Source organism: Oncorhynchus kisutch, unplaced genomic scaffold (assembly GCF_002021735.2).
Source record: "Oncorhynchus kisutch isolate 150728-3 unplaced genomic scaffold, Okis_V2 Okis06b-Okis10b_hom, whole genome shotgun sequence".
NCBI classification, from domain to species: domain Eukaryota; kingdom Metazoa; phylum Chordata; class Actinopteri; order Salmoniformes; family Salmonidae; genus Oncorhynchus; species Oncorhynchus kisutch.
Window position 1 is genome coordinate 9044882 of NW_022261983.1, and position 20461 is coordinate 9065342.

A 20461-nucleotide genomic window follows, 5' to 3' on the forward strand; every position below is an offset into this window, starting at 1 on the left:
ACAGGCAAAAACTCTTTACAGCAATGTTGTAGCAGCCTACACCTCAACGTTAGTGATCTGACATGCTGTATCAGTCTGATCAACTGTAGGCCTCTATACACCCTGTCCCATCTGGCCAGGGGAAACAAAGTGGTGGTAACAATGTAGCAGCCTACACCTCAACGTTAGTGATCTGACATGCTGTATCAGTCTGATCAACTGTAGGCCTCTATACACCCTGTCCCATCTGGCCAGGGGAAACAAAGTGGTGGTAACAATGTTGTAGCAGCCTACACCTCAACGTTAGTGATCTGACATGCTGTATCAGTCTGATCAACTGTAGGCCTCTATACACCCTGTCCCATCTGGCCAGGGGAAACAAACATTATGTATTTATAGCATAAGCCACTTTATTTGTCTTAAGAGAAAATGTGATCAACTTCGGTTGATATGATATATTATTATATAACTTCGGTTGGCTAGGCTACCTAGGCCCAGAGGTGGGAAAAGTAGTTTACCCAATTGTCATTGAGTAAAATGACTCAAGTAAAAGGGAAAGTAACCCAGTAAAATACTACTTGAGTAAAAGTATTAATATACTAAAGTAGTAGGCTACTTGAACATATTTTTTACGTAGTTACTTTACACCATTGCCTTTGCCTTCTTTCATCCAACAATCAAATCAACAAATAGTGATGACATAGGCTAGACTGTTAATGCACCTGTAACTGGTAATTACAGGTGAACAGTATATGGATCACTCTACAGAAGTAGTGCACATTGGGGTTTGAAAAAAATATGTAATTTGTGTCCTATTTTTCCCCCAAACGTTCAGCACACGTCAACCAATATAGGTCAGGTAGGTATATACAGCATATTTTTTAAACACTTACTGCATGTTTGAAATGTTTACCTGAATTCCTTACCACCCCAAACAATGTGTCACTACCAAAACATAGTGAAAAAGTTTTGAAGAATGGGGAAAATTACATTTGTCTGAAGATGACAAAATGAGGGTTCTATGACCCTACTATGATATACCACCTGACTCCATTATCATGTGAACACTATGGGCCCATTATCGTATCCATTGGGTATTGCCAAGGTTGCAAGCCTTGCGTCACCATTCGGAATACTATGAGATGCACGTGTGTTTACCATTTTGCAATCATTAAGAGGCTGAGGGACAAGGAGCTAATGTCCTAACATTAAATTATTGAGTTAACCTTAGCTCAGAGATGCAGTGAAATCTTGAAACAATCCAAACATGACAATGGAATTCACACAGTAACATTAATTTAGTTGATTCACATTTCATCAGTCTTCACACTTCTCCTGTGGACAGGGACTACATGTACATTGAAGTATTATGACACAGGACACACCCTGAGAACACTGAATGGTCAGAAACAGTTAGAGACCTCATTAGAGACCTCGTGTTGCTCGATCATCCTATTTTTCCAACTTAATTGAGGAAAATAACAACAATCCGAAAATTATTTTTGATAATGTCGCAAAGCTAACTAAAAAGCAGCATTCCCCAAGAGAGGATGGCTTTCACTTCAGCAGTAATAAATGAATGAACTTCTTTGAGGGAAAGATCATGATCATTAGAAAGCAAATTACGGACTCCTCTTTAAATCTGCGTATTCCTTCAAAGCTCAGTTGTCCTGAGTCTGCACAACTCTGCCAGGACCTAGGATAAAGAGAGACACTCAAGTGTTTTAGTACTATATCTGTTGGCATTATTATGAATAAATGAATAAACAATATCCCCATTTTAAATAGAATTGTAACTAAAGTAAACTTATACTCTGTAATATTATATCTGATTAACAATATGAGTTCATAAGAAGGGATTGTGTGACACTGACAAGGATTAATTAAAGTTAATGAACTCCATTCCAACTAGGAAGAAACAAATGGGTTGGGGACTGTGTAAACACATAAGGTCGTTAACCTAGCGTTGAACCTACAGAAACTTAGTTCTGGGGTTTTTAGATAAAACAGTGAGTGCATTCCTAGGTTTTCTGTTAATTAGAACTGTCAGCTCAGTGGTGATCGATAATGTTGAGGGGTCAAAATTACCTGGGAGTGTGTTAGTAAGTTAGAATGAACTTTTCACCTCACTTTGTCCCGGTCGAGAGGAGGGGATTCTGTTAACCCAATTCAGCCTCCACAAGGAGCATTTACAACTGAATATGATTGAAGGAATGACCCCATCTAGTGGAGGAATAATAGACATGGTTCATGAGGGCTTTTAGAGGAGGGTAAGTACTATACAGAGAAACACAGTCAACCTAGATAGACATGGTTCATGAGGCCTTTTAGAGGAGGGTAAGTACTATACAGAGAAACACAGTAGACCTAGATAGACATGGTTCATGAGGGCTTTTAGAGGAGGGTAAGTACTATACAGAGAAACACAGTAGACCTAGATAGACATGGTTCATGTGGGCTTTTAGAGAAGGGTAAGTACTATACAGAGAAACACAGTAGACCTAGATAGACATCAGATCTTTGAATCTGTCCTATTATGGCGTCTGTGAGAGCACGGGCAGCACCATTGAGGCCATCTCCATTTTGAAGTAGTCAGTTTTCTTCTTCAACTATCACTATTTGGCAAACAAACTGAAAGGGTGCATCCTGCCACATGCAGTGAACAGGTATAAAGGCAAGGTTGGAGATTTACTACCGCCTGCAGTTATGGACATTTTTGCTCAGAACTATAATTCATTGGATGATCCCTCGTGATGACTCGATTGGAATTATGTGATCCTTCCTTAACCCATATGAAGTCCCACCCAGTAGACAACTTCAAAATGGTGACAGTCTTCAATGGCGTTAGCCATGGCAAAACAGGCTTTTGGGCACACGAGACCTCTAGCTATTTCTATGGGAAGAACTAGCCGCCATTTGGGGGAAAAAACATAATCCACATCCCTGCATGTTCAAATGCCTTTATTCAAGTGCAAGCAGAGATGTTATAGTTTTTGATTAATACTTAAGTAAGAGCAGTGCTACATGTTGATATGCTTTCAGCAAATCAACAAAGGGTTATGATCAAATCAGTCACATATTTCTAAAACCACATTACCATCATTTCAAACTCTTGCATAAAAGAAATTAGCAATTGATTGGCAATGGGACATCATTATTAGATTTATGGATGCGTGTTAGGAGCATTGTTGCATCTGTGCCAGGCAGTGCTATCAGATGTATTCTGGTCTCACCACAAAGCGAAAGTCATACTGGCCTTCAGGACAGGGGTAGGACAGGGCCAGACTGCTGTTAGTAGGGATCTGGGCCATGTCGTTCTTGAAGTCCTGGACGTGAAAGACATACCTGCCCTCACATGTTAGGAGCAGTCGGTTGCTGAAGTGAACACTGTTGGTCTGGTTTTGTCTGAGGCTGCTTTGGAGAGAGAGACTGGCAGTGGGGAAGGAAATACACCTGGAACATTCTCGTTGGTTCTTAAAGACTCTTGCTGACCAACTGATGGGGTTGGTTTCCTTGGTCTGGTAAATCACACTATTGTGGTTTGGTGTTGTGAATGACTTAGCATATTCTGGCGTGGGGTAATAAGGTTGGTAGTTATTGTAGCGCCTGTTGTAATCATATTGCATAGCTTGGCGTGGTGGCGCTTTGTTGGTTGAGTTGATGGTGACGCTCCATGGCTCAGCAGTGTAGATCCTGGGATGGTAATCATGCTCTTCTTCACTCTCACTGCTTTTGTGCTTCCTCAGAGTGTCGAACGACAAGGCGTTGAACTGGAAGCCTCTGAGCATGCTGACACGATAGAGCTTCTCGTGGCTCCTGTAGAGCTCTGAGGTGAACTGCAGATCGTAGAGCTTCTCGGCAGGGATCATCGGGAAGCGGATGTGGCCTAACAGGGCCGCCTGGCTCTCGGTGCCGGTCAAGTCACCCTTCTCTATGATCCAACTCTCCAGAGCTTGCAGGAGGAGCCCCTCGTCCGGTACCACGAGGTCAGACCGCGCCAAGAGGGCCATCAGGAAGTCTGTGGAGAGGTCACTCCAGGCCGGGGAATTGATCAGAGCCTCGCAGTTCCAGGCCAGGTACTGGAGGCAGTTCTCCTGAAGCAGCAGGTCCCCAGTCTGGACGGAGTACTGGTACAGTGAGACCTGGGTGTAGAAGGAGGGGTCCTCAGGGAGGAGTACGGTGAAGAGCCTGCCGGTGTCCTGCATCAGCCGTTTCACCCCAAACTTTGAGGCCAGCTTGTGGAGGCACTGGGCAGAGGAAATGGTCACGTCGATCTTGCGGGTGTAAAGGTACCTAGAGAACCAGAGCAAGGACATTTAAATAAATTAACTTGTATTCAAACATGTTTAGGAGATACCATAGCTAAAAAGGAACTTCAGCAAGTGGTGTTGGACCTAGAGAAAAACTGTGCTTTAAGTAAGGCACCCTGGATCTACACAATTGATGCAAGGAGACGTGGATTCATCTCGACAGAGTACTTTTGAGGTCTAAAATCATCTGACACATTTGGATTCTTGTGTATGTATTTAACCAATAAACATAAAGTGTATCTAAATAGCACCTGTTAAGGGTCATAGACTAGTACCTGATCAAGCTGGTGACACAGGGGCTGCAGGCTTGACTCATCTCCAGGGAGAGGTTACTGGACCCGTTTGTGATGTTGAAGTGTGGGTAGAGAGAGAGGATCAGTTTGTGGGTGCAGATGTTCCTCTCCTCCACTTCCAACTTTCCCTCCCCATCTCTGTTTCCTGTGGGGCTCTGGATTGTGATGAGGAAGTCACAGTCATCCCCACGGTCAAACAGCTCGCCCAGGTCATCTGACAGGCCCAGACTGTGGTCCAGGAAATGTGCTGTGTCACTGGTCAAATCTGTGCCTGTACAGTATGAGGAATACACGTGATTAGGACTGTACATGATGAGTAGGAATATGTAGGGCTGATAGTGTGTCTTTTAGTTTCAGTGAAGTTTAACAACATGTTTTCATTCATCCCTTTATTTAACCAGGAAAATAACCTTGTGTAGTTGTTATGGGTTAAAATGTCTGTTTCTTCCATAACTTTTGGTCAGACAGGGGCTGCAGACACACAGAGTGAATCTGAAATGTATTTTATTCAATTCCTTGCATCCTCTCAAATCACCTAAAAACATCAGAGGGAATCAGGGGATCGAATCCACCAATGCTCTCCTCACTTCTCTCTGATGTTTTCCCACGGAGGCGTGGAGACTTTTCAGAAGGAGACGAGAAGAGAGGAGCCAAGGAATCAGGGGAAACACTATTGAGATTCACCCACAGTGTAGTAATGTACCTCTCGCACAAACGACCCCTGCGTCCTCCTTGTGGGAACAGTCGGTCAACGCCCAGCCCTTGAAAGAACAGCTGGACAGGGACTTCTCGGTTCCTTTGCAGTCCATATCATCCAACCAGATTGAACCCGACCCTTGGATACAAAACAGAGGAGCAAGCAAAATCATGTGCAGAAATAAGAAAAATATTATGTTGTGGTGTATTAAAGTAAGTTAGTTGACTCTTTCTTCTGGTGCTGCCTGCCATTCACACAAATCACTACCTATTTGAACTTGTTCGCTCCAAGAATCCCAAATTCCTTGTCGTCATATTGCTAACGCTTATTCAATCCTCTCATACTTTTACAAAAGTCTCTAGGGGCTAGGGGGTTGCTGAGGTTTGATTTGGGATTCAGAGTTATTGACAATGCTACTAATATTTGTTTTTTTCCACTGCGTCCTGGTGGCAAAGTCATGTAATGAGTCATATTCATCAGACAAACTGTAGCAAAAGGTTTCAAATTCTTGTGCTGACAGAACATGAAGGACTGTGGGCTCACCTTCTCCGTGGCCAATGTGAGTAAAACATTTAAACGTGTTAACCCTCGCAAGGCTGCCGGTCCAGACGGCATCCCTGGCTGTGTCCTCAGAGCATGTGCAGACCAGCTGGCTGGTGCGTTTACGGGCATATTCAATCTCTCCCTATCCCAGTCTGCTGTCCCCACATGCTTCAAGTTGGTCACCATTGTTCCTGTACCCAAGAAGGCAAAGGTAACTGATCTTAATGACCATCGCCCTGTACCACTCACCTCTGTCATCATGAAGTGCTTTGAGAGATTAGTCAAGGATCATATCACCTCTACCTTATCTGCCACCCTAAACCCACTTAAAATTTGCTTACTTCCCCAATAGATCCACACACGATGCAATCGCCATCACTTTGCACACTGCCCTATCCCATCTGGACAAGAGGAATAGCTATGTAAGAATGATGTTTATTGACTATATTCAACACCATAGTACCCTCCAAGCTCAACATTAAGCTTGAGGCCCTGGGTCTGAACCCCACCTTGTGCAACTGGGTCCTGGACTTCTTTTTTTTATTTTTATTTTTTTATTTATTTTTTTTATTTATTTCACCTTTATTTAACCAGGTAGGCTAGTTGAGAACAAGTTCTCATTTGCAACTGCGACCTGGCCAAGATAAAGCATAGCAGTGTGAGCATACAACAAAGAGTTACACATGGAGTAAACAATTAACAAGTCAATAACACAGTAGAAAACAAAGGGGGGGGTCTATATACAATGTGTGCAAAAGGCATGAGGAGGTAGGCAAATAATTACAATTTTGCAGATTAACACTGGAGTGATAAAAGATCAGATGGTCATGTACAGGTAGAGATATTGGTGTGCAGAAGAGCAGAAAAGTAAACGCAGAAAAGTGACGGGCTGCCCCAAGGTGGTGAAGGTAGGAAACATCACCTCCACTCCACTGATCCTCATCACTGGGGCCCCACAAGGGTGCATGCTTAGTCCACCCTGTACTCCCTGTTCACCCATGACTGCGTGGGCCAAGCATGCCTCCAACTCAATCATCAAATTTGCAGATGACACAGTAGAACGCTTGATTACCAACGATGACGAGAAAGCCTACAGGGAGGAGGTGAGGGCTCTGGGAGTGTGGTGCCTGGAAAACAACCTCTCACTCAATGTCAACAAAACAAAGGAGATGATTGTTGACTTCAAGAAACAGCAGAGGGTGCACCTCCCTATCTACATCGACAGGACAGCAGTGGAAAAGGTGGAAAACTTCAAGTTTCTTGGTGTACACATCACTGGCAAACTGAAATGGACCACCCACACAGACAGTGTGGTGAAGAAGGTGCAACAGAGCCTCTTTAACCTCAGGAGGCTGAAGAAATTTGGCTTGTCACCTAAAACCCTCACATATTTTTACAGATGCACAATTGAAAGCTTCCTGTCGGGCTGTATCACCGCCTGGTTCGTAACTGCATCGGATGCTGTAGGCTCTCCAGGGGGTGGTGTGGTCTGCCCAACGAATTACCGGGGACAAACTACCCGCCCTCCAGGACACCTACAGAACCCCATGTCACAGGAAGGCCAAAAAGACCATTAAGGACATCAACCACCCGAACCACTGCCTGATCACAGCCCTATCATCCAGAAGGTGAGGTCAGTACAGGTGCATCAAAGCTGGGACCGAGAGACTGAAAAACAACTTCTATCTCATGGCCATCAGACTGTTAAACAGCCATCACTAGCACATTAGAGGCTGCTGCCTATAGCCATAGACTAGAAATCATTGACAACGTTAAGGAACGGAACACTAGTCAGTTTAGTAATGTTTACATATCTGGCATTACTCATCTCATATGTATATACGTTTTTCTATACTATTCTACTGTATTTTCGTCCGTTCCGCTTGTCCTTATGTATATAGTCTTAATTCATTCCTACTTACATTTGTGTGTCTTGGGTATATGTTGTGTAATTACTTAAATATTACTGAAATGTCGGAGCTAGAAGCACAAGCATTTCGCTACACCCGCAATAACATCTGCTAATAATATGTATGTCACCAATAAAATGTGATTTGATTTGAAAATGAGTGTTCCTTATTGCACAAGATCTGATAGTGCCTACCCATTTGACTCTGTGTTGCACTGTTTTATTCTTCCATGTTGTGCCTAGTGAATACGCCCCAGGTATTCTCTCCCTGTTTCAGTCCATTTTCTTCCATGTTGTGCTTAGTGAATACGACCCAGGTATTCTCTCCCTGTTTCAGTCCATTTTCTTCCATTTGGTGCCTAATGAACATGACCCTTGTAAGATACTCACCCTCTCCATAAGTCCCTCCAGTGACAGCAGATACAACGCCAGGGAACTTCAGCTGACGGCACACCACCTGAGCCTCGGCCAGGTCCCAGCCATCGTCACAGATGGTCCCCCATTTCCCCTCGTGGTACACCTCCACTCGACCCTCTGAGTCATGCTTACCCCCCACCAGCCTCACCTCGCCCTCCTGTGTGGGCTCTGTCGAGGACTTACCTGTGAGCACAGAGAGGGTGAGGATTTAAGTTAGTCAGTTTAAAAATTGGACTGATGAGCTTCAACTGACAATGGATTTATGCAACTTTGCTGTTTGCTTACATTTCTATTAGGCGGCAGTACAAAGCATTAACCAACTTGTTTGTGTTTTGCAAACAGGAACTTGAGGAGAACACTACATGATTGGCCTATTGTCTCGGGGTAGGTTCCTTGTCCCTTGTCAATCTTTGGCTTAGTGGTGAATTCAGCAGTCAGACAATATCTTCTTTAAGTAAATCAATCAAACCTTTATTTAATGCAATTGCAGACAGAAGTTGACAATGAAAACACAGGCACGCATGTTTGAGAGTAAGTTCTGCACCCCACTTAAGGGCGCAGCTGATTTTATTCATGTGATCACTCCCTAGTGGTATGATCACCTACATCAATGTATGTGTGTATCAATAAGCTGAGGTTACCTTATAAGGCGACCTAGTACAGTAGCTTCTCTGAATTGATTAGAATTGTCCACTGTCACATTAGATCAAAATGTCAAAACCAGACAGTGGTTACTTCTCTTTATCTAGTTTCGGTCTGGCTCAGACCCAGCCTGCAAGCACACTCTCACAACAGCCAGGGCTTAACCACAAAGACTAATATAGATGCTTTTGCACAGAGTTTTTAGACACATAGCAACAGTATCTAGTATAAGGCCTGCAGCAAAACATAGGAATCTTAAGGTCCACTTAATCAATAATGGGGAGGGTCTTTGGGACCCAACCCCTACACTATTCCTGATTCCTTGTAAAGTATACTGTAAAAACATCAGGTCATTGTCCTACTAACAATGTCATTCAAAAACAAACGTGTGTTGCAGTAATTGTGACAGGAATTTGAGGAGTACACTACTTGAATGGCAGATGCCTGATTCATTGAAAAGTGAATAAAAACATCAGGTCATTGACATTCTCAAACTAACATGACTTAATTGTGATGAAGTGATAGGAGAATATCAGATTTCATTGTCCAACTGAACTTACCCTGGTCCCAGATCTGTCTGTTTGTGTTGTATGACCATGGCCTTTGGCATGACAATGACAGTAGGAGTTGACAACACAGTACAAACCAGGCTAAATGGGACTCACCGAATAGATTCCATGTTGCAGAGTCCAGTCCAGGGACATGGAGAAGCAACAGCAGCCACAGAGTGATTCCACAACTCTGCATTTTCACCAACCAGCTTGGAAACTGACAAACAGACAAGCAATAGAACAATAGGAACATTTGGCATCCTGAGTGGCTCAGCGGTCTAAGCCACTGCATCGCAGTGTTCGATCCCTGGCTGGATCCCAACCTGCTGTGATTGGGAGTCCCATAGGGCAGCGCACAATTGGCCCAGCGACGTCGGGGTTTGGCCGGTGTAGGCCATCATTGTAAATAAGAATTTGTTCTTAAAAACTGACTTGCCTAGTTAAAGAAAGGTTAAATAAATAAAACATAAATTCTGCATGGAAAGAGGTGCCAAAATTCCTCCACAGCAATGTGAGAGATCAAAAAGTACAGGAAGCGTTTGGTTGGAGTCATTGCAGGTAAAGGTGGCACAACCAGTTATTATTTTTCCACACAGGGGCATTGCTCTTATTTATTAAATAAATAAAATAAGTATGTCATTATTTGGTTACTTGTTCACTCAGTTTCCCTTTATTTAATATTGGGTTATAGTTGAAGATGATAAAAAAAATATATGCAAAAGTAGAGAATGCTTTTTCACAGCACTGTATATGAAGTGTGACTGGTTCATGAAATTTAACCGTGGATGTACGGAGAAAATGCCCTCCTTTTCCTGTTGTCACTTCTGTTGGTCCTCTCACCTAGGGGTTCGTACTCTCTGATTGGCTCCAAGTCAAGTTGTCTGACACTGACGAGATTTGCAAAAGTTGTTTTGACACTGACTGACAATCATTGCGATTCGACAAGTAGAAACGTCAGGTTCGTCGCTACCGGTTCGGCACGGTAGGTATCGCTTTTGTTCTAGCAAGAGAAGGAACGGCCTCCCACTGTTATCCGCAGTGAGATTCTCAGTGTTTCATGGTGAAATATGCCCACCTCACAACGTCCATGAGCAACACCATTGGCATAAAGCTTTAATGTCTAAAGTTAGCGTTATATATTATACCATCTTCCCCAACAATAACAACCACCATTATTAGTTTTAGCTGATGCAATACATGTTTAGCTGAGTTTTAGCTGATACAATACATTTAGCTGAATTACAATTACATTACATTTTTTTGTACTAAAGTAGCATAATTGTATTCTACACAAATACATGTAGTGCTGTATCTGCTAAAAATCTACTGCTTCATGTCAAATACCTGCGTCCAATAAGACAACTGAGTCATACAGTCTACAATGCACTGTGCTATTCCACTCCATGCATTGTATTGATAAGAAATCATATCACATTCAGTTGATTTTTAACGCAGTCCATTTTCTATACATAAAGTAAATGTATGTGTACAAGAGACAATCAAATATATCTATTACAATCAAACAGTATCGTGATTAAATCACTGAGGACAATAGTTAATTAGGCTTTTCCAGAGATGACATTCTGATTCTCAAATCTCTTACCTCTTGTGTCTTGCTGTGTGCGTCGTGGTTCTTTAACAACCCTTATGAAATTATACAGCTTATATAGCCACAGGGGTGGAAGTAGTTGCTAATGTAATGAAAACTGCACTTCTGCTAATGGATTCTCTGTTTCATTTCCTGTGAAATCAAAGGGGGTCTGGTTAGCATTTCTTGTCATGAATCTTGCCCTGGAGGCAGCTGGGCATAAAAGTCATAATCATAAAATAATCATAAAGTCATAAAATAAAGATTTGAAACCTAACCCTAACCTTAAACCTAACCTTAACCTCACTGCTAAACTTAATGCCGAAACTTAAAGCACTTTTTTCCCATTCATTTTTAGATATAGCCAAACTCTTTGGACTTTGCAGCAGGGACATCTAGCGCAAATCGCTCAGTTCTGCCTTGAGGGCAAGATTCATGACAATAAACGTTAACCTGATCACAAAGGGACTGGTTGCACAGGTTGTGTGAGTGAACAAGTCATAACATGTGACAAAATAAGCGCGTATTGTTGTTATGGGATTTTTATGAATAATGACTAAATTATGTATACGTTTAGCTTAGAATTATAACTAAACAGAATACTACTCTGTTACTGTATGAACCTTATTTTAATCATAATACTGAATATAAGGTGTGTAGTTTTAGTCAAGAATTAGAACAAGGACTTTCTGTTCCTTGTTAGAAACGAATGGAGCTATCGTCAGACCTGCTGGAATACTGTGTTCCTTACTGGACATTCTGTCTCTACCCAGGGAGGGGAGGGACCTTGGGCTTGTCGTAGATTGTTTAACAGGTGGCAGACAATGTGAGAAGGCTTGTGAACTATATTGCCATTGTATCTGATAGGAGGAGGGACATTTATGACGAAATGTGAGGTATATGAACCAATCTACATGGCATTACGACCAGAGCTCTCAGGAATAAATGCTATTGATTAATATTGAGACTGATCTTTGTCTATTTTATGCAAATAAGAAACTTACAAATTCTTAGAAACGGACAAAGTGTTTTGCTTTCTTAAAATTGAATTGGTTAATGAACATATAGGAATTAAATTGCTCCAACAATTGAGTAGAAAATCATTTTACCATCTAAACCGCTGTGAATTTTCTTCCATAAGAAAAAATAGTGTATTTTCGAAAGTAAAAGCCGCAAAAACTAAAGCATAGAAATAACGCACATAGAGCAGATCTACCTCCTCTTAAACTTCCGTTCATTTAGAATTACGTATCTGTAAAACATTTCTATATGAATTTTGTCAGGTCGCCCAAAAAGTGACATATTGCAGATCTACTGCCTCTTAAACTTGCATTCAATGAGAATGACAGATGTATAACACATTTCTATGCTAATTTTATTGGTTCGCCCCAAAAATTACATATTGCAGCTTTAAAGCAAGTTTTTTTCAGTTCTACACATTTTGCCATGGGTCAGAGAGAAAATGTTGCAATTTTATAACACATTTCCAGCAATTCCACAGATTGTGCAATGTTAAAATTATATCAATTGGAGGTGGATATATTTCAAGGCCTACTTTCAAACTCAGTGCCTCTTTGCTTGACATCATGGGAAAATCAAAATAAATCAGCCAAGACCTCAGAAAAAAAAGTAGACCTCCACAAGTCTGGTTCATCCTTCGGAGCAATTTCCAAACGCCTGAAGGTACCACGTTTATCTGTACAAACAATAGTAAGCAAGTATAAACACCATGGCCGTCAAACCACTCAGGAATGAGACGCGTTCTGTCTCCTAGAGATGAACGTACTTTGGTGCGAAAAGTGCAAATCAATCCCAGAAGAACAGCAAAGGACCTTGTGAAGATGCTGGAGGAAACAGGTACAAAAGTATCTAATTCCACAGTAAAATGAGTGCTATATCGACATAACCTTGAAGGTCTCTCAGCAAGGAAGATGCCACTGCTCCAAAACTGCCATAAAAAAAGCCAGACTACGGTTTGAAACTGCACATGGGGACAAAGATCATACTTTTTGGAGAAATGTCCTCTGGTCTGTTGAAACAATTTGGCCATAATGACCATCGTTACGTTTGGAGTAAAAAGAGGGAGGCTTGCAAGCCGAAGAACACCATCCCAACCGTGAAGCACGGGGGTGGCAGCATCATGTTGTGGGGGTGATTTGCTGCAGGAGGGACTGGTGCACTTCCCAAAGTAGATGGCATCATGAGTAGGTAAAATTATGTGGATATATTGAAGCAACATCTCAAGACATCAGTCAGAAAGTTAAAGCTTGGGTCTTCCAAATGGACATTGACCCCAAGCATACTTCCAAAGTTGTGGCAAAATGGCTTAAGGACAACAAAGTCAAGGTATTGGAGTGGCCATCACAGAGCCCTGACCTCAATCCTATAGCAAATTTTGGGCAGAAATTAAAAAGTGTGTGCGAGCAAGGAGACCTAGAAACCTGATTCAGTTACACCAGCTCCGTCATGGAGGAATGGGCCAAAATTCACCCAACTTATTGTGGGAAGCTTGTGGAAGGCTACCCGAAACGTTTGATCCGAGTTAAACAATTTAAAGGCAAAGCTACCAAATACTAATTGAGTGTATGTATAAACTTCTGACCCACTGGGAATGTGACGAAAGAAATAAAAGCTGAAATAAATCATTCTCTTTACGATTATTCTGACATTTCACATTCTTAAAATAAAGTGGTGGTCCTAACTAACCTAAGACAGGGAATTTGTACTAGGATTAATGTCAGGAATTGTGAAAAACTGGGTTTAAATGTATTTGGCTAAAGGTGTATGTAAACTTCTGACTTCAACTGTTCATACATACACACACACACACACACACACACACACACACACACACACACACACACACACACACACACACACACACACACACACACATACTCAAAAAAACATTTAATTAAATAAGTAAATAGGAAAACAAACCCAGTAAAATTCAACATTTGTGTAAATATAACCCTCTGTTGAACATCCTAACACGCCAGAACACCGAAAATTGACTGGCACAAGCTTGGGAATTAATACCTGTCCTGCAGAGCTGCACTGTTCGCTCGGCTATACAACCTGCAAACCCATCCGCCACCAAGCACCAGGGCGGACCAACCAGTCAAATAGTAAAGAAAAATACACATGGTCCTTGGGAGTATACCCTTGTATGTATTAAACATGCTCACAGTATGTTAGTAGGGTGTCCTATTAAGGAAAGAAAGCTCAGTGGCTAGCCTTAGGTAGCGACTAGGCTAATTATTACGTGGCTGTACAGCCGCAGTTAGTTGGTAAAAGCTCATTGTGGCATGTACTGTAAATAAAATACTATTCAAACTATATTGTCCTTGTGAGAACATGTCACCCGTTACATACCATCGTTGTTCATAACTTTAAGTTAATGGATGAATAATTGTCTTTTTTTGTCATCAGGGTGGAGGCACGTTTCTAATCAAGATATGAATTCCTTAGTTGGTCCTTGGCCGCGTCAGCACGGCTTGTGCAGGGTCACAGTATGAGCCCACAATGGCTAGTTAGTATTATGTCGCCTGTCCACCGTTGGATGTAGGTGCACAACAATGTATTGTTTGGCCTTGGTTGGGTCTAAGAATGTCTTCTGCTCGCCGGAGGGAGTTGGGATCTTCAATACAGCTGGTAAAGAATGCCGAACTTGGTGTCCAGACAGGGTAGGAGCCCCATTTACTTTAAGTACAGGATATCAACTAAATGTGCTAGGATTCCTTATCAATACAATGTATGGAGTGGAAATAGCATTGTAGACTGTATGACACAGTTGACTTACTTAATGCAGGTATTTCACATTAGATATTTATTGGATACTTTGCTAAGGAATGGTGATTTTTGTGTAGACTTTAAAATGGAGATAGCTTCAATGGCGCTGCCCATGCTGTCAAAGGAGCTGTAATGGCACAGGCAGAAAGTCCTCTATCTACACTACCAGTCAACAGTTTGGACACATCTCCTCAAGGGTTTTTCTTTATTTTTTACTATTTTCTACATTGTAGAATAATAGTGAAGACATCACAACTATGACAGAACACATACGGAATCATGCAGTAACCAAAAAAATGTTAAACAAATCTAAATCTATTTTAAATTTGAGATTCTTCAAGACAGACAACCTTTTCCTTGATGGCAGCTTTGCACACTCTTGGCATTCTCTCAACCAGCTTTATGAGGAATGCTTTTCCAATAGTCTTGAAGGAGTGGCTGTTCCTTCACTCTGCGGTCAAACTCATCCAAAACCATCTCAATTGGGTTGAAGACGGGTGATTGTTATGAGCTGTCCTCCCCTCAGCAGCCTCCACTCATCTGCTGTTACTTGATGGACATATGGAGAGGGTACAAATCAAACAATGGTCATGTTCATTAGGCACCAAATGGAAGAAAATGTATTGAAACAGGGAGGGACCACCTGCGTCATATTCACTAGTCACAAAATGGAAGAAAACGGACAAAAATTCTGTGAAATATTGAGGTATCATCTGAACTTGCACAATAAAAAATCAACCTTTTCATTTTCTGTTGCACAACATTTTGAAACGTTTTACCATGGCTTGCATCTAATGAATATGACCCTGGTGTGTCCTTACATGTGTTTGCCACCAGGAGGCAGTGGAAACAATAAGTAAGCCACCAACTCTGGATCCCAAATCAACCTTCTACCCCCTAGAGCCCTCAAACTCAACTCTGGATCCCAAATCAACCCTCTACCCCCGAGAGCCCTCAAACTCAACTCTGGATCCCAAATCAACCCTCTACCCACTAGAGCCCTCAAACTCAACTCTGGATCCCAAATCAACCCTCTACCCCCTAGGGCCCTCAAACTAAATTCTGGACCACAAATCCAGTTCTTGTCACACCCTGACCATAGTTTGCTTTGTATGTTTCTATGTTTTGGTTGGTCAGGGTGTGATCTGAGTGGGCATTCTATGTTGGATGTCTTGTTTGTCTATTTCCATGTCTGGCCTGATATGGTTCTCAATCAGAGGCAGGTGTTAGTCATTGTCTCTGATTGGGAACCATACTTAGGTAGCCTGAGTTTTACTGTGTGTTTGTTCCTGTCTCTGTGTTTTGCACCAGATAGGGCTGTTTTTGGTTTTCCACGTTTATTGTTTTTGTTAGTTTATTCATGTAAAGTGTCTTTATTAGAAAACATGAATAACCACCACGCTGCGTTTTGGTCCGCCTCTCCTTCACCTAAGGAAAACCGTTACAGTTCTGTTTTAATTCATTGTTCAGGTACTGACTTATACTTGGAACACCAGGTGGGTGCAATTAATTACCAGGTGGAACAGAAACCAGCAGGCTCTGGACCTCATAGGGTAAGAGTTGAATACCCCTGCCCTAGGGACGAGATATGAGAGGATTGGATAGATGTTAGCAATATGATCACAAGAAATGTGGGATTCTTGAAGGGAGCAAGTTCCAATAGGTAGTGATTTGTGGGAATGGCAGGCAGCACCAGCAGAAAGAGTCAATCAGTATTTTTTTTGCATATTTCAAATCAAATGTGATTTGTCACATGATGCGAATACAACAGGTGTAGACTTTACCGTGACATGCTTGCTAACGAGCCCACCCAAACCATGTAGGGTGGAGCTATATACAGGGAGTAGCAGTACCAGATCAATGTGCAGGGGTACGAGGTAGATGTGTACATGAAGGCAGGTTAATGTGACTAGGCATCAGGATAGATAATAATAATAAGGTATTTGAGGTAGATGCGTACATGAAGGCAGGTTAATGTGAATAGGCATCAGGATAGATAATAATAAGGTATTTGAGGTAGATGCGTACATGAAGGCAGGTTAATGTGACTAGGCATCAGGATAGATAATAATAAGGTATTTGAGGTAGATGCGTACATGAAGGCAGGGTAATGTGAATAGGCATCAGGATAGATAATAATAAGGTATTTGAGGTAGATGCGTACATGAAGGCAGGTTAATGTGAATAGGCATCAGGATAGATAATAATAAGGTATTTGAGGTAGATGCGTACATGAAGGCAGGGTAATGTGAATAGGCATCAGGATAGATAATAATAAGGTATTTGAGGTAGATGCGTACATGAAGGCAGGTTAATGTGAATAGGCATCAGGATAGATAATAATAAGGTATTTGAGGTAGATGCGTACATGAAGGCAGGGTAATGTGAATAGGCATCAGGATAGATAATAATACGGTATTTGAGGTAGATCGTACATGAAGGCAGGGTAATGTGAATAGGCATCAGGATAGATAATAATACGGTATTTGAGGTAGATATGTACATGAAGGCAGGGTAATGTGAATAGGCATCAGGATAGATAATAATACGGTATTTGAGGTAGATGCGTACATGAAGGCAGGTTAATGTGAATAGGCATCAGGATAGATATAATAAGGTATTTGAGGTAGATGCGTACATGAAGGCAGGGTAATGTGACTAGGCATCAGGATAGATAATAATAAGGTATTTGAGGTAGATATGTACATGAAGGCAGGGTAATGTGACTAGGCATCAGGATAGATAATAATAAGGTATTTGAGGTAGATGCGTACATGAAGACAGGGTAATGTGACTAGGCATCAGGATAGATAATAATAATTGTGAAATAAAGAACAGAGTAGCAGCAGCATATGATGAGTGTAAAAGTGTATGTGCGTATGTCATTGTGTGTGAATGAATGTGTATATAATGTATAGTCTTGTGAGTAGAGTCAGTGCAAGACAGGGTCCTTGCAGATAATCCAGGGAACCATTTAATTAACGATATTATTTAGCGATCTTATGGTTATTTAGCAGTCTTATTGGGTTGGGGGTATAAGCTGTCTCGGAGCCTGTTGATCCGAGAGGCGGTGCTCCGGTATCGTTTGCTGGATGGTAGAAGAGTGAACAGTCTATCACTTGGGTGGCTGGAGTCTTTGGCATTTTCTGGGCTTTCCTCTGACACGCCTGATAGAGGTCCTGGATGGCAGGGAGCTCGGCCCCAGTGATGTACTGGGCTGTCCTCAACACCCTCTGTTGCGCTTTGCAATTGAGGGACGGTGCATTTTCCATACCAAGCAGTGATGCAGCCAGTCAAGATGCTCTCGATGGTGCAGCTGTAAAACCTTTTGAGGATCTTTGGGCCCATGTCAAATCTTTTCAGCCTCCTGTGGGGGAAAAGGCGCTGTCATGCCCTCTTCCCGACTGTGCGGGAATGTTAAGTCCTTCGTGATTTCTGCACATGATTCCGCTTGCTCCTTGTTTATCCTCTGTTTTGTGTATCCAAGGCTCGGGTTCAATCTGGTTGGATGATATGGACTGCAAAGGAACTGAGAAGATCCTGTCCAGCTGTCCTTCAAAGGCTGGGGGCTGACCGACTGTTCCCACAAGGAGGACGCAGGGGTCGTTTGTGCGAGAGGTACATTACTACACTGTGGGTGAATCTCAATAGTGTTTCCCCTGATTCCTTGGCTCCTCTTTCCCGTCTCCTCAACTCTCCCTGTCTCATTCCCAAAACCTCTGAGGGAAAAGGAGAGCGTTGGTGGAGAAGACCTGAGGTGCCCTCTCCGTTAATGCTCTCCTTGATGTTTTGAGAAGGAGGCAAAGTGAGAGAACTCAAGGAATCGTGGAAAAAACCTTTGAGCCCTGTCTAATCAAGGCATCTTTCTACCTGTCTGGATTCCCTGTCTGACCAAGGCATCTTTCTACCAGTCTGGATTCCCTGTCTGATCAAGGTCTCTTTCTACCAGTCTGGATTCCCTGTCTGACCAAGGCCTCTTTCTACCAGTCTGGATTCCCTGTCTGACCAAGGCATCTTTCTACCAGTCTGGGTTCCCTGTCTGACCAAGGCCTCTTCCTACCAGTCTGGGTTCCCTGTCTGACCAAGGCCTCTTCCTACCAGTCTGGATTCCCTGTCTGACCAAGGCATCTTTCTACCAGTCTGGGTTCCCTGTCTGACCAAGGCCTCTTCCTACCAGTCTGGATTCCCTGTCTGATCAAGGCCTTTTTCTACCAGTCTGGGTTCCCTGTCTGATCAAGGCCTCTTTCTACCACAAATCTGTGTAACACTGATACTCAGGGAGAAACAGACAAATTTAACCCATAAAAACTAGGCACAATGTTATTTTCCTGATTAAATGAAGGTTCAATGAATTAATAGATTGTTGAATGGATACATGTCGCTAAACTACACTGGAACTAAAATACACTCTATCAGCCCCACAGGGAACAGAGATGGGGAGGGGAAGTTGGAAGTGGAGGAGAGGAACATCTGCACCCACAAACTGATCCTCTCTCTCTACCCACACTTCAACATCACCAACGGGTCCAGTAACCTCTCCCTGGAGATGAGTCAAGCCTGGAGCCCCTGTGTCACCAGCTTCATCAGGTGCTATTTACATATGTTTATTGGGTCAATACATGATCCAGAATGTTGTACAGTATGTCTTAAAGGGGAAGTTCAGTATTTTACAATGTAAGGTATGTGGATGGCAGGAAGCCTAGCGGTTAAGTGCTGGGCCAGTTACAAAAAGGTTGCTGATTAGAATCCTCGAGCCGACTATGTGAAAAATCTGTCGATGTGCCTTCGAGCAAGGCACTTAACCATAGTTGCTCCAGTAAGTCGCTCTGGATAATAGCATCTGCTAAATGACTCAAATGTATGATGGATACCCCTATCACTCCCATTGACTTTTAGCTAGCGGTGGCTAAAGTATAACTGAAATTTGTAGTGGCTGTTTAAAGGAAACTGAACGATAGATTTTAGTTTATCCTGGCCCATGGTCTACTTTTCACCCTTAAATTATAAAATACAGAATTTATCCCCAAAATCCAAATCTGTCAGATGATTTTAGACCTCATAAGTAGTCTAATGTCAAGATGAGTCTACGTCTCCTTGCATCAATTGTGTAGCTCCAGGGTGCCTTACTTAAAGCACAGTTTTTCTCTAGGTCCAACACCACTGGCTGAAGTTCCTTTTTAGCTATGGTATCTTCTCTCTTTTCTTTTTAATAAAAGTTTTCAATTATGGTACTGTAATTATGGAACATTTTGATACATTTGCATATGAATCTTAATTTCATCAAATAATATCAAAATGTATAACTGTTCTTACTTTAGAATTATGAACATAACTATATCAACTATAAAATGTATGCTTGCACTTGAATAAAGGCGTTTCAACATACAGTGATTATGCTGTTTCCTTGATGACGGCTGGTGTTTCTCTGTGTAGTACTTACCCTCTAAAAGCCCTCATGAACCATGTCTATCTAGGTCTACTGTGTTTCTCTGTATTGTACTTACCCTCATCTAAAAGCCCTCATGAACCATGTCTATCTAGGTTGACTGTTTCTCTGTATAGTACTTACCCTCCTCTAAAAGCCCTCATGAACCATGTCTATCTAGGTTGACTGTGTTTCTCTGTATAGTACTTACCCTCCTCTTAAAGCCCTCATGAACCATGTCTATCTAGGTCTACTGTGTTTCTGTGTAGTACTTACCCTCCTCTTAAAGCCCTCATGAACCATGTCTATCTAGGT

General features: G+C 42.1%; 1 protein-coding gene across 1 annotated transcript; it reads right to left on the reverse strand.

Annotated features, from left to right (window-relative positions):
- Nucleotides 1-2922: 2922 nt before the first annotated feature.
- On the reverse strand, nt 2923-11346 carry LOC109877307 (galectin-3-binding protein A). Its single transcript, XM_031813788.1, has 6 exons — nt 10945-11346; nt 9456-9558; nt 8122-8331; nt 5286-5417; nt 4565-4853; nt 2923-4272 (listed from the first exon to the last, which is right to left on the reverse strand). Exons 2-6 carry the CDS (start codon nt 9535-9537, stop codon nt 3192-3194), a joined length of 1794 nt encoding a protein of 597 aa, XP_031669648.1. The 5' UTR covers nt 9538-9558; nt 10945-11346; the 3' UTR covers nt 2923-3191.
- Nucleotides 11347-20461: the final 9115 nt, after the last annotated feature.